This window comes from Gymnogyps californianus, chromosome 2 (assembly GCF_018139145.2).
Source record: "Gymnogyps californianus isolate 813 chromosome 2, ASM1813914v2, whole genome shotgun sequence".
NCBI lineage: Eukaryota > Metazoa > Chordata > Aves > Accipitriformes > Cathartidae > Gymnogyps > Gymnogyps californianus.
In genome coordinates this window covers 140,765,016-140,779,306 of record NC_059472.1, presented here as the reverse complement: position 1 = coordinate 140,779,306, position 14,291 = coordinate 140,765,016, and the positions used below count along the sequence as shown (strand labels likewise).

Genomic DNA, 14,291 nt, shown 5'->3' with positions numbered 1-14,291 from the left:
GGCAAAGAGAGCCTTGTCCTGAGGCGTAAGTGGAAGCCATTAACAACTGCAGCCATGCTTGAGTAAATAATTCAAAACCCACTAAATTAGCCTCCAGATCTCACGGTGGGACTTGGGCATCAACAATTATGCTTTACACAAATATATACACAGGGTTAACATGAGGTTCATAATGGGGCAAAATGGTAGCAAACCAATTTGAGGTAAGAATGGGTTTGGATGCCCTCTCATCACTGATGGAGGGCACAAATTTCCCCCACATATTGCCACAGTAGAAGTCAACTGACAGGGTTACTTCAGAAATGCCACTATTCCAAGACTCTTACCATGACAACACACCAGCTGTAGCATTTCTTGGGTATTTGATATGAACAACCTCTGCATCAAGTTCCTGAAGCATTAACTCCACGGCAGGAGTGAAGAACGTCTTTCCTCCATATTACGGAGTCAGAGTAGGGGAGAATCGGGCCCTGACTTACTGTTTGCAAAGGCAGGCAATGGCACAGACCTCGTATTTCTATCATCATGCATCTTTTGTTCAAACAGGAGGTAGTTCTCACTTCAGAAAGCAAGAAAGGGATCTTTGATCCTGTGTCTCGAGGTTTAACTATTTTGTTAAAATTCAAGCTATCCAGGAGAGCAGCGTTTCCTCAGCCTACTCATACTCTTTCTGGAAAAAAATCTAGATTACCTAAAAACTGACAGGAACAACAGGATGTCTGAGTAACTAAATAATGTAGTAGTAATAACTAGATGTTATAATTATTGTAAATATTAATGATATTAATCAATTAAACATTTAACTACATTTAATTAGGACATTATTGATTAATGCTGGTATTATACTATTAAATAGCAATAATTAAATAATTAGATAATGTGATAATTAGAAATTTCCCATTAAAAAAGAGAATTTGCTTTTGGTTTTCTGTTCAAATGGTTCTACCACGTTCATGACTGTTGGAGGAATATCTGTCCCTTTCTTCTTTCCACACCTTCCTGCATCCTTAACGCCAGTATGGCAAACTATCTCACCCTGCCAGCTCTAGTTCTACACTTAGATTTTTTTTTTAAGTGGATCCTTCCATTACCCCACTGCCATACCCAAATGCTTTTTGTACTCTTCCGGGAAGCAGTAAATATGGCCAGGCTCTCAGGCCTGGGAAAAATCACACAATAGCCTAACTGCTGAAATTATCTTCTCTACTTAGTGGTCTAAAGGACAGGGTTTTGTCTTCATGAAATCCTCCCTCCGTAATGATTGTAGGTGTTTCTGGGCAATTTTGTCCAAAGGGGTTTACCACTACCTGTTGGTTAAGGTATTTAGCATCTCGAGGTGTTAGTCTCTGTTCCTGATTCCCAGTGAATTCTCTACACAGTGCGTAGAATATGTGTCAAGAAGACTCACCCACACAGACCCTTCCTTAATTTAGGCAAAATGGGTTTCATGTATACAATTGTTTCTGGTTTGTAGTCTTTTTTACCTTCTCCTTAATTTTTATCTTTCAGCATTTAACAGGGAATAAGAGTAATTCTAATTCCCCAGTTCAAAAGAACATCCATGGCTATTATTGCTGTACCTATCTCTACACCATGTTTGGTTTACCACGGTCATCTAAAATTTCAGTTCCTACAGAAGCTGCACATACATACCCAAAATGACTGGTTCCCCAGACTCTGCAATGAGATCCAAAGGACCTCTGCTTATTGTTCTGAAGAGGAGCAAAGAGGGCAAACCACATCCATGCAGAGCACCTGCCTCAGTACACAAAGAATAGAATTAAAGTGTGTATCATCTTCATCTCTCTCGGCTACTTTCATTTGCAAATAGATACAAGAGGTCCTTTGAACTTTTTCAGCTCCATATTTGGTTCTGGGGTACAGACTTCAAATACTTCATTTCATATAGTTCCTGTAACTTTTGAAACGATTGTTTTAGTTAGTAGTCTCCAATTTGTTGAATATCTTAAGAGTTAAGGTTAAGAATTCCTTCCCTGTGCAAGACAAGCTGGTGGCTTGTGCCTACAGATGACAATGTCCTCGGCTGGCTCCAGGTGAGAGGAACTAACGTTTCAGCTCCCTCCTCCTGAGCTGGGATGCCCTCAGCTCCTTTGGGAGTATGAGCTCTTTGTCTCTCCTGGAGATTCAGGGATGACGTTCCTACCCCTCACCCACCCCCCCACAGGCTAACCGTTAAATATGCATTTTGACAAGCATGTCCAATAGTAAACAATACTGTTTCTAAGACCTTGCTCATGTTTAAGCCAGTGTTTCTCTGGCCCTTTATACAATGATATTACCATCTCCATAGCCTTTACTGTTTTCTGTATATCAGGATCTCACAGATTACTTCTTTGTAATAAGACTTGGGTATCCATTCCAGGTTTGACCACTCTGTTAAGAAAATTACAGGCCAAGGACTGACCTTTGGATCAACTGAGTTTCTCTCTCACCTTCTTTCCAGGTCCATATCAATGTTCTTATCTTCTCCTTATCCTCTGCTCCAGAAGCTGTCTATAAACCTGTTTATGTTAATTCTACATAAATACAGCAGAAATTTCATATGTAACAACTCAGTAGCTGTTTTCTGTGGGCTTTGTCTAAACAACTCCTTTACCTCTTTGCCACAAACATGATAGTGCACTGTTCAAACACAACATGAAGAATAATTGCATTGATGCCTATTGACCCTGTCATCTGTTTCTTAGCACAGTTACGAAGTTTAATAGATATTTCAGTTAAACTCATAGCCTTTTACTATCTGAAGCTCTGACATTTATGATAGCATGATCTTCTAAAAAATAACAATTTTATACTGATCATCTGATACGATCCAGATCTAGTGTGTTGAAAAACAACTGGGATTTCTTTTCCACTTTCAAGTTGCTTTGCACTCTTCTGCCACCTTGAGGGCATAGAGCCATCCTCTGAAAACCAGGTGTTTTTTAAGACCGGTGCCTTATTTGTAGAGTGGAAGCACTCTGTTGAAGCGAACAGACAAGACCAAGATCTCTTCTGGTTTTATTAGCTGCTCTTTTGCACCTAGCTCAAGGCCCGCATTTTTTCTTGGCTATTGGCTCACCTCTTTACCAGCTAATTGTCTGCTTCCTGCTCCCGAGTCAATAGTACGCTTGAGTTTCTGCCTTCAGCTTTGAAACCAGCATTTTGATTGCCTCTTTCCTACTATTTAGATCCTTATGCTCCAGCACTATAGAAAGGAAGACAACTCAAAAAGATTAAATGCTTGCCTGTATCATGAAAACAGGCAGACGGGCAGCAGAGAGAGAGCCCTATGAGTTTTCCCTGTGAGAGAAGGGCTGACTCATAAAATGATAACAAGAGAGAGCTGCTGAAGAACATGGGCTTCAGTGGTGTTTGTTCTCGTTTTAGGCTTTAGAGAAAGTCATATTCTGTTAGCTAAGCCTCTCAGTACAAGTGTTTTTAAAGCATAAGCAAAAACATCACATCAAAGAATTAGATCCGTATGCCTGTCATTAGAGCAATTATTAAAGTGCACCATGCACAGGAGATTTAAAGCTAGAAGCAAACAATAACAGCTGTCCTGCAGATTTCAACTCACCAGGCTTTTCCAGAAAATTTCTGGAAATGGCACAACTACTCAGCTATCTGCTAATTCCTAAATGACAAATCTTTGTTAAGCCTGAGGTGCACAGTAGCCATGTTGATATTTTGTATATGTATGTTTACATTTCAACATCATAAAATTTCATAGACCCATTAGAGCTCACAGCAACACAACAGAGCACCATATAGACAAATAGATATGACAGAACAATGTGAGCCCTATGGAACACTCTGTAATATTCTGCTTAAATTAAACTATTTCTATGCAATTTCGTCTTTAAATAATGACCCATGGAAATATTTTAGTCTGTTAATCCATTGCTGATACTTCAGCAAACTAGTGTTTCACTGAGCCTGAGGCTAACAGAGAATTTGTTTGCCAAAGTTTCACAGAACAGCTGGGGTTGGAAGGGATCTTAAAGATCATCCAGTTCCAACCCCCACGCCATGGGCAGAGCTAAAGGTGAGGACCCGTCCCTGGGTGGGCTCGAACCACCAACCTTTCGGTTAACAGCCGAACGCGCTAACCGATTGCGCCACAGAGACTCCCTGCTTCCAATTATCTTCGTAATAAAAACAATTATCTTCGTAATAAAAAATAATTTTCCTTCCTAAAATAAAATTACCTTCCTAGAAACATTGATTCCAAATAGCAGAGATACTCTGCACTAAATCCTACTATACCCTAGAATCTTTCAAGCTGAAAAAACCTTACAGTACAATGTTTCATTGTAGTTCATTATTTCATATGGGATCTAAGTAATGCAGTATTTAAATGCAAAACCTACTCAACAGCACACTGCAAATTCCAGTAAGAAATTACAATGGAAAATAAATATTGTTCTTATTGCAGAAATTATATTGGGTGGCAGGTTCTACCTATTAGTTGTGAGAAAAGAGCCCTCCTCCAAAGGCTTCATCTCTCGCTATCAAAATCAACAGATAGGGATATTTTCCTCCTTGACCTCAGTCAAGCATGCCCAGTTCCACCCAATTTCAAGCTCATTGTCCTGGTTTTGGCTGGGACAGAGTTAACTCTCTTCTTAGTAGCTGTGTTTTGGATTTAATGTGAGAACAATGTTGATAACACTCTGATGTTTTAGTTGTTGCTAAGTAGCGCTTATCTTAAGCCAAGGACTTTTCAGTCTCCCATGCTCTGCCAGCAAGCAGGTGTGCAAGAAGCTGGGAGGGAGCATGGCTAGGACAGCTGAGCCGAACTAGCCAAAGGGGTATTCCATACCATAGAACGTCATGCCCAGTATATAAACAGGGGGGAGTTGGCCAGGAGGTGCGGATTGCGACTCTGGCATCGGTCAGTGGGTGGTGAGCAATTGCATTGTGCACCACTAGTTTTTTCCTTTTTTTTCCCTCTTCTTTTTTTTGTTATATTCCTTTTCATTACTATTATTATTATTATTTCATTATTATTATTGTTAGTGTTATGTTTTACTTTAGTTATTAAACTGTTCTTATCTCAACCCACGAGTTCTACCTTCTTTCCCAATTCTCCTCCCCATCACACTGGGAGCGGGGCAGGGGGGAGTGAGGGAGCAGCTGCGTAGTGTTTGGCTGCTGACTGGGGTTAAACCACGATACTCATTTAAAGAAACTTGAGAAATTAGCATAACTCGAAAGATCTAGAGTTATGTCAAGTTCAGTGAGAAATGACCTTCTGGAGATATCTTTATAAAAACTGTCTTCTTCCATTTCTAATACAGCTTGGTTTTCACTCCTAAAAGAATATTACAAAATTAAGTGTATAAATATCAGTTGCCTGGAAAAATCAGAGCTGACAAGACATTTAATAATTTCAAAAAAGTGTATTTTTGCACTGGCTTCCATAACAGTCAATTACAATTTTTCATTCACAAATAAAGCTTCTCATTCTTTGACTTTTCCATTTTAGCTTTTGTCCCATAAACTAGTCGCACCTTCCCATTTTTATATTTGCTTTTAAGTTACAAATTCCATAGCTCGTTCATAGCTGGTTCCACAGTGAAATACATGTCACTTTTACAATCACCCAGTTTCACTGCCTGAACTATTGCTGGATAAGCAACAGCAGCTGAGAACATGAAGGGAAGGCTGCTGAATGAGGACAGCTTAAAAGTTGTTCTGCGGAGCTGGGGTATTCTCAGTGGCCAGACGAAGGACTTGCTGTGCATCCTCCCTCCAGCAGCATTAAATAACCCGCTCAAGTATTTGCCAATCGACATAGGTATATTTAATATTTTACTTTCTATTTTGGACAGGTTCTGAAACACTAAACTGCACAAAAATAGTGGCAATCATACATGAGTGAAAACATGTTGGTTAGCTTTGGGGTCTGAAACCCGGTGGGACATTCTTCCAGTTTCTCATAGGCAGTAGGAGATGTCACTTCATTCATCTTTAATACTTACATTGTCCTTATTTTTTATTTAGCCAAATGTCCTTTGTGACATAGACGTTTGCCTCTGTCCAGTCTCAAGGATCACAGGATTTAGTTTCCCATCCCAGTGTTTTCCTATCCGCCAGGATATTTTCCTATCCCAGTGTTGGAGGCATTATTGCAGGCAATAATAGCTGCTTCACTTCTCGCCTTCTTTTCTAACAGAAAAGCTTTGCCTTCTTGTTCCAATTTTTTACCCACCTTCAACTCTCAAAATGTCACTCCTTCTTTATACTGCTTTTATGCTTGTGAATATTGTTTTGCAAGGTAATCCATCTTTCCTCATTATCTGAGCCTCTTCATGATGTTCTTTTGATCATTTTTTAGGTTTTGCCTGCTTTCCTTCACTATTTTCCTTGCCTGTGTTTTGCTCTATATTGATTGCTGACCCCATTACAGACTCCAGGCTTTGAAAACTGAACAGTATCAATAGGCACAAGTCACGGACAAAACTGTAAGAGTAGGTGCTGTGCAAGCACAGAGCAAAAAGTTTCCTCCTAGAGTAGAAACAAGAGTGAAGCCTATCCAAGCAGTGCTAGCGGACAAGTAGCCGTGTGAAAAGACTTTTAAAGAGCTTTTAATAGGACTTCTACTATCTTATAAATTATTTAAGAAACTACATCTTTAGGCCTAAGCTATTTCGAGATGACATCACAGGAAAGAGAAACAAAGCAGTGGGGAATCTGAGCACAAAAAAAAGACCAGATTTGTTTCAGTAGCACAAAGTATAAAAATTAGGCTAAAAACTAGATCTAGTTGGCCTAGAGACAGGATGAAAACTCAGTTATAATTTCCTGTTAGACTTGTCGTAATGCAGCTTTATGTTAGTGATTAGATATTAACCCCTAGAAGGGATGTGCACACAGGCATTGCTCCTTTGGGATGAGTCCCATGCTCGCTCAGATGTTTGCACTTCAAGATGCACTGAATTTTTAATCTCCTACAGCTCATCACCTGAATCTTGGGCAAGACTTATCTGTAACAGTTGGACCACTTACTAGTATTTTTTTTACATTTCTTTATGTAATGTTCTTTAACATTTTACAATGTAGAAACAATCAGTACTCAGTTGTTTTCCCTTCCGTTAAATTTATAAAAACTATTCTGCCTATGTATTTCTTCCACGCAATCTTTTATTACATTGTTTTGGTTAATTTGCTATATTCTCTAATTAGTATCTTCTGTAAAGTTCTTCCTGGAACTTCCTTGCCTCTCAGCTTCATGTCAGGGTAATCAATAAATGAAAATCAACTCTCACTCACACAGGTACCCGGCCTTTTTATCAGAGTACACCTACCTAACATCTGTGACAAAGGTGACCGTTGAAGCAGGATATGTTTTAGCTGCACACTAAGCATAAGCTCTCTGAGACTTTGCTGTAGGACTTTTCGAACTCAAGGCTAAGTATTTTTTAATGGACCAGTATCAGACAGACTACTAATGTACTGCACAGAATGTTAATGATGATTAGTGTTAATGATTTTTACCAGATATCACACTGATAGAAGTGGAAATTATGTTCTCTCTCTCTGTTTTAAAGAGAACATGATAATTACAGGATGGCGTCTGTATGGCTGGCAGCCAGAAGAGAAGGCTTCTAATGCTCCACGAACGCAACACAGCTTGGACAGTGGCTATGGAGGCTTCCAAAGACTGCCCCATAAATATAAAGAATTCTGAATTTTAAAGAGACACATCAGGGAGCATAAGAGGGAACCAGGAAGAGGAATAATGTGAAAATGAAGCGTTGATGAAAAAAGAATAACTCAGTTTCACAAGGAGCTAACAGTGACTACCATTTTCTCTCAACCAGGAGTCAAGAAAAGAGAGGGGAGAAATAGAAAAAAATAGTACCTGCATACCAAGAAACTCATCTAAATTGAAAATTCTTAACCCATTACATTGACGAATACAAAGCTTTGAGGATAAGAATCTAAGCAGGTGAAAGAAAAATAGATTTGCATTAATGAGCCATGCAGAGTCCCAGTCCGGACTCCAGACTGCATAGCTGCACAGTGGTGACCCCACCCCATGATGCAGAAAGGTGCAGCCTCTTGACTGTCCTTAATGGAAGAGGATGGACGACTTAAACATTTGCAATCTGCCTATTTCCCTTCCCTGTCTCCATGCCTCCAATCCACCTCTATTTCCGATCCACAGAAACCTGAAATGAAAACACTATTAAGCCTCATGTTATAGAACCGCAGATGTATTGACCTCTTACTGATAAAGCTAAATATAGCCTTCGTACATGTGATTTCAAAACTACTTCACTTAATATCAGCTTGATTTTAGTACAGACTATTGAGGAACCATTTTTATAACTGTTACAAAATTAGAAATCTGTAAAAGCAGTAATTTGTGATAGAATTTCCAAGATCTTACAGGTTTGGTGGCATATTTGTTTCAGTATTTGGCTGAGACAGTACTCAGGGTACACTGCTTGATTGAACAAGTCCACTGAGAAAAAAAATTCTTACTCTCTGTACTCCCTCTTAATTAACGTAATCAAATATTTGCAATAGATGGCTACCATGCATGCACACACCACATGGAAACCTGATGCTTACGGAAAGATTGATTGCCATTATGAGGCTGAAAACTCAGCAATTAAAAGGTCTGATGCCGTCATTTGGCAAGTACACAAAAGTTGCTGAAGCAAAAGCTGCACTACTGAAAATATCACTCTGCCCAGGAATCTGTTGGACATACAGCTTTATTTCTGGAATTATAATATGATCAGAGCAATCTGACAATGCTGCAGAAATTAAATTAAGATGTGATATGGTTTGGGGTATGGCAGATCCTACTGATTAATTATTCAACACTTAACCTGTAAGGTAATGTAGGGAATATTCCAGTTAGTATATAATAAGCAGTATGTTCCTTATGAACATATGAACATTTTCCTTATGAAACTTGCAGATTAGAGGTAAATCATAATTTTTCTTCCAGTGCTGGTGCCTATATTCCTTGCTATGTATACTTGTGAAAAATTAATTCCACTCCTATAAGCATATAAAAACTCTAAAGGGAAAATATCACATGAGAATGCCCTAGTATTCCTCCGACTGAGAATGTTTAAATATCAGCTCTCTGTAATAGCTGACTTTAGTAGTCACTTTATCTGTTCTTACATGCTTACAGTCCTTGGCACGTTGCCTTGTGCCTTTGACTGAGGACAGCAAGATCTAACTCCAGAAACTACACATGGCTGTAATGCTGAAAACAGGAAAATCAAGAGAAGGAGATCTACTGTGAACTAAGCTTATCAGCAAACTCGTATGTGCATGCCAGGTTTGACCCATGGCACAAAGTTCTCCTTCCATTTACACTGAGCCTGCCAAGCAAAGTCAGGAAGCAGTAAAGGAAGAATTATCTCACCTAAATTATACCTGTGTAAATGACATCTGTCCAATTTAAACTTATTATCTAAATTCAACAGAGAGGTGCCATTCCTGATGGTAAGTCATCCACCTTATTCTAACTTATGAGTAAACTACTGGCACCTTACTTGCACCAGTTCTACAGAGGGAGATCGATGATTCGTTTAAAATAGCTTGGTTCACTATAAGTAGGTGGAGTTAGGTGAGATGAACCCCATCTTTCCTGATTGCTTTATTATATTGACACATAGAGGAAATAGTGCGGCCAAAATCCACAGTAATATTTTTAGCTTCTGTCATTAGCGACCATACATAACACTGCAGTCTCTCATTACAATAATGAATTCAGTTAAGCCAAGGCTACATCGGTAGAAATAGAAACGTGAAATCCCTCCTGAGGCTTTTTACTCTTAATATTCATAGACATTATCCCATGCACACAGTAGTGTCACATCTCCTCTGCCTCTCAAAGGCACCGCTTCTCTGTTCGCTGGGTCTTCTCTCTGTGGCTGCTCTAGGTGTTCCTCTCCCACTGATGGCCTTTGGTGCTTGCAGCAGAGCAAGCGGAAAGCCAATGTGAAGCTTTAGCATTTGCAAACCAAGAGCTTAGGTTTGACTGATGAGAAGAGCTAGCAGACTTCTGGTTTACTTCCAGCACACTAAGTTTATCAGCAGACAGGAAAATAAAGTAGGTATACAATTTGCAAAGCTGCTTCTAGCTAATAATAATTCATGTCTGGAGTTGGTTTCATAGGCTACGTAGCAATCCCTAATTAGCCTTTTATATCAGGCCTTTTATACATAGTCGTTTTGGTGTGAATTACTTAGGCATATGTAATGATGCCAAATTCAATTAGCTTGTGAAAAACAAGGAGGTACCTGTAAGAAGCGAGACTGCACACATGCAAACCACTTCCTAACTCATAGCACTTCAGCCAAAAGCTTCTGACTGAAATGAGGGAGACCTCTCCTGTCGAACACCTAAGCAAAGTCTCCAAAGGAGCGATGAAGCAAAAGCAGATGCCTTGCTCACATCCATGTAAATATTTAATATACACAGATGGATTTTCTTAATTAAGATATTCACCTGCAACAGTATCAGTACGCATTTGTACAGTCCTAAAATAACGGAGATGTAATCCACACACAGAGTTTTCAGGCATCACTGAAGGCCAGTGTTAGTGCTTCAGGGCAAGCAAGGACTGCCCAGGGACTTCCAGCAGCAGGCAGCAGATCTGAAAGAGCCCTTCAAAGGCTGTGGGACAGAGTTACTATTTCTGGATGACGTAATTTTCTGAGATATCTATAAACAAAAGTATGGTTGTTTTGATAACTTTTCAATTTCTGCTGTTGTTTCGTAGGAAGAACCTGATTTAATTGAAGATCCCTGAAATTCTCCAGAGAGACTATCTTGCAGTGGAGAGCTGAATTCTTTTTTAATTTTGAGAGAAAAAGTTAAATTTCCCTGCTCAAGCATTGCAGCCAGCCTAACTGAAAAGCTGAGTCAACGCTCCAGGAGCTCCAGTTGAACTCCATGCTTTCTGCATCTACACTGCTTATAGTAACAGCGTTAATTAGAGTAAGTTTTGAGGAGCTACACTCACAGTCATAAATGCACCTTGCAGACTTGCAACATAGCCAGCAAACTTAACACAGTTATATTGCAGAATGAGACAGGCTGAAGTAAATATGTTTTGGTTGGATGAAAAGTCTTACTTGTTCATGAATAAATGTTACAAAAACAAATGAAGAGGAGTATCTGTGGTCCTCAATGACTGCAGGAAAGATGTTTCATAAGACTGTTAAGAATCATTAATAAGCAACAATGCAAAAAGCTACAAAAATATTCTAGCGAATATTTTCAGTTAGAGAAGCTGTTAAAAAATGTTTAAGTTGCTTCTTAAAGTGTAAAATACTTGCAGCTGTCACTTGAACATATGTGAAATGAGGACAAAGAAAGCTAAGCACTAACAGGAATATTTTAACAAATAATAAAGTTTGTTCACAGTAAGAAGGCTTTGAAAATTCTCGGCTTTTTGAATGATGCATGACCAAAAAATAATACATGAATTGGAATTTTTCATTTATGGAATAAAAAAATCCATACTATGACCATGTTTGGGGGTTTTTGTTTGGCTGGGTTTTTTTTTTTGTTGGTTTCCTTTGGTTTTGTTGGGTTTTTTAGAAAAAAATAACCCAGTAACTAAAAATCTGTACACCTGGGAGTTTACCCAGTACCTTTTTTTCCTCTCTCCCTGAGAGAATAAACCTGAGCACTTTAAAATAGTAAAGTGTTTTTATTATTTAAAAACATTGCTGAGAAAGTGCATGAATTAACAGACTGAATTGAACAGAAAAAAATATAGATTATATGTTGGCAGATAGTAAAGACATTGGTTGGGTGGAAATGGGATATACATTGAATATATAGTAACAGTGCACATCAGAAGAATACTGAGAACTCAAATTTTGTATGTACATTACATTAGGTTTGCATAATGCTTTAAGTTCTTCTGTATTTCAGATATTTGAAAATAAAACTTTGCTTGCAGTGTGTAGACTTTCTGGTTTTGTTTCAAATGTTTCACTTCCTTTTTTTTCCCTGATTATTTTTTCATGTATTATTAAATGAATAATCAAATTCAATGCTTTGCAGAACTTCCAGAATAGTGTTTTTTGGATGACATGGAAATGGAAGGATGGTGAAATGAAAACCAGACTTTTTTTGTGTTCAAAATCCAGATAATTCATTATTTACCCCCTCAGTTAAAAAAAACTTTTTCCATTCATTTTTTTGGCCAGTCCTAATGAAGAGTTCAGCTGGATCTGAGGGAGAGTATCAGTCAAGCACAGTAAGTACTATCATCATGAACGCGGGCTTGGCAACTGCTTGCTGTTTCTTTCCCATGTTTATGTGAATACATACTGAACACTTCTCCTGAGTTTTATGCTTGTTCATGTATGGTTTATATACAGTCACTTTATTTTGTGGAAATGTGTTTCCTGCGACCGTCTACACTGTTCCGGGCCCGGCGGGTTAGGCAGGCAGCTTCTCACCACCACCTCTGGTGCCGGCCAGGTCTTGGGAGAGCAGATTTGCTGCCCTGCACCTTTCCCCAGGTACGACTCAAGTAACTGCCTGTGGAGGAACAGGATTTCCCTTTTGTAAGATTTCAGCATTTCACTTGCAACACACACCTTCCCCCCCCCCCATAAACCCAGGTAAATCTGTGCGGTTCAGCTCCCTTATACAGCGTTATCCGTGTTCAGAGGGAGTCAACGTCTCCCAGCCTGGGCTGACCACTTCCATGTCAACTGAAGAGTGACAAGTGTTTAAAAATCGCATTACTTGGAAAAAAGCCAGCGCTGCCCAGTGCCAGCAGTCACGTACCGGGTCAGGTACAGCACCTCGCCCAGGTACTCCTTCACGGAACACAGTCCCAACGACTCCCCGGCGAGCAGCGAGGCGCCGGGGTCCGGCAAGGTCCCCGCCTCGCAGCCGCCCCACGCCGCCGCCCCCTCAGCCGCGGGCCTCGGACCAAGCCCGAGGGGACCCACCGCACCCCCACGCCCGCCGCGCCCAGCCGGCCGCCGCTGGGCGGGGAGCCGAGCGCTAGGGCCGCCCGCTGGCGGCCGAGGGGAAGCGGCGACGCCAGGAGGAGGGCGGCGGCTCCGCCCCGGCAGCGGGGTGTCGGGCTCCTCTCCGCCGCGCCGGTGGGGACGGTGGCAGCCGGCAGCAGCGGCGGGGTCTGCCTTCACCGCTAGCGGGGACCCAGTGCTGCCCCGCTGCGCCCGCCCGCTCCATCGCACACTGTTGTCATGGAGGAGCCAAGATGGCGGCCCTGGCCTACACCGGGGGCAAGCGGGAGATCAACTACTACTTCAGCGTGAGGAGCGCCAAGGCGCTGGCGCTGGGCGCCGTCCTGCTCCTCACCGCCTGCCACGCCGCCTCCCGCCGCTACCGAGGTGAGGGGGCGGCCGCGGGCGCTCCGCAGGGGGCCGCGGCTGGCGGGCAGCGGGAGGCGGAGCCCCGGCGGAGCCCGGGGACCGCGGCCGTGCCCGTGCCCGGAGGGCGGCGGTCCCCCAGTCCGGAGCAGCCGCGGCGGGGCCGGGGGCGACGCGCGTACCCCTTGCCCCGGCGAACTGGCGCGGTGAGGGCAGCGCGGCGTGGCAGGTCGCTGGCTGCTGCGGGAGGCGAGCCTGGGAGCAGCGGCGGCGGGGACCCGGCGGCGGGGACCCGGCGGCGGGCGCGGCGCGGCGCCCCCATCGCGGGGCCCTGCAGGGCCCGGCCTCGGGGTCGCCGCAGGCTTCCCGCCGGCCGGGCGAGGCCCCGCGGCTCGGGGGTGTGTGACTCGGGGGGTCCGTGGCGGTGAGATGTTTTTGCTGTGAGCACAGCCCAACTCTTAGGGCCTTGCATGCGGTGCGTATAGCAGCTGTACAGCTGCAGGTGAAGTTGCAGGGGTAGAGGGTGGCTTCTTCCCTGTCACTTGTTCCCGTACAGGATGATTAATGACCTTTACAATAGCAATTAGTGATTAAAATCTTAATTGGTGTAGGACTTGGTATGTGTTCTTTTGCTGTTTGAACCATTACCTCAAACATAACAAAATCCAGCCTCTTTGGTGGATGAAGCAAAATAGTTGTTTGGTTTCACGTGTTGTTAGTGACTGTGGACAAGCCGGTAACCAAGATAGCTGGTGAATGTGACAGGGCTGCACACAGGTGCATGTCCGTTACAAGGGTGCTGGGACTCTGCTGATTCCTCTTCTGTCGGGTGATTTTGGCCCTGAAGCTGTGAATCTTGGCATGATCCATAAATGCTAATGGAACTGCTAAAGGAAATATTTTCTTGTTTCTGATTCATGCTAAAAAATGTAGTATGTTTTTGT

At 42.1% G+C, this 14,291-nt stretch overlaps 1 protein-coding gene and 1 non-coding gene across 2 annotated transcripts in view; one reads left to right on the top strand and one right to left on the bottom strand.

Annotated features, from left to right (window-relative positions):
* Positions 1–4,057: 4,057 nt before the first annotated feature.
* Positions 4,058–4,131, bottom strand: TRNAN-GUU (transfer RNA asparagine (anticodon GUU)). Its single transcript has one exon. It is a non-coding gene; the product is annotated as a tRNA-Asn (tRNA).
* A 9,104-nt stretch (positions 4,132–13,235) lies between these two features.
* The window catches only part of CASD1 (CAS1 domain containing 1), a 32,155-nt gene continuing 31,099 nt past the window's right edge, over positions 13,236–14,291 (top strand). The window contains exon 1 of the mRNA XM_050891655.1: positions 13,236–13,368. Within this exon, the coding sequence (XP_050747612.1) occupies positions 13,236–13,368 (133 nt within the window). The remainder of the gene's footprint in view (positions 13,369–14,291) is intronic.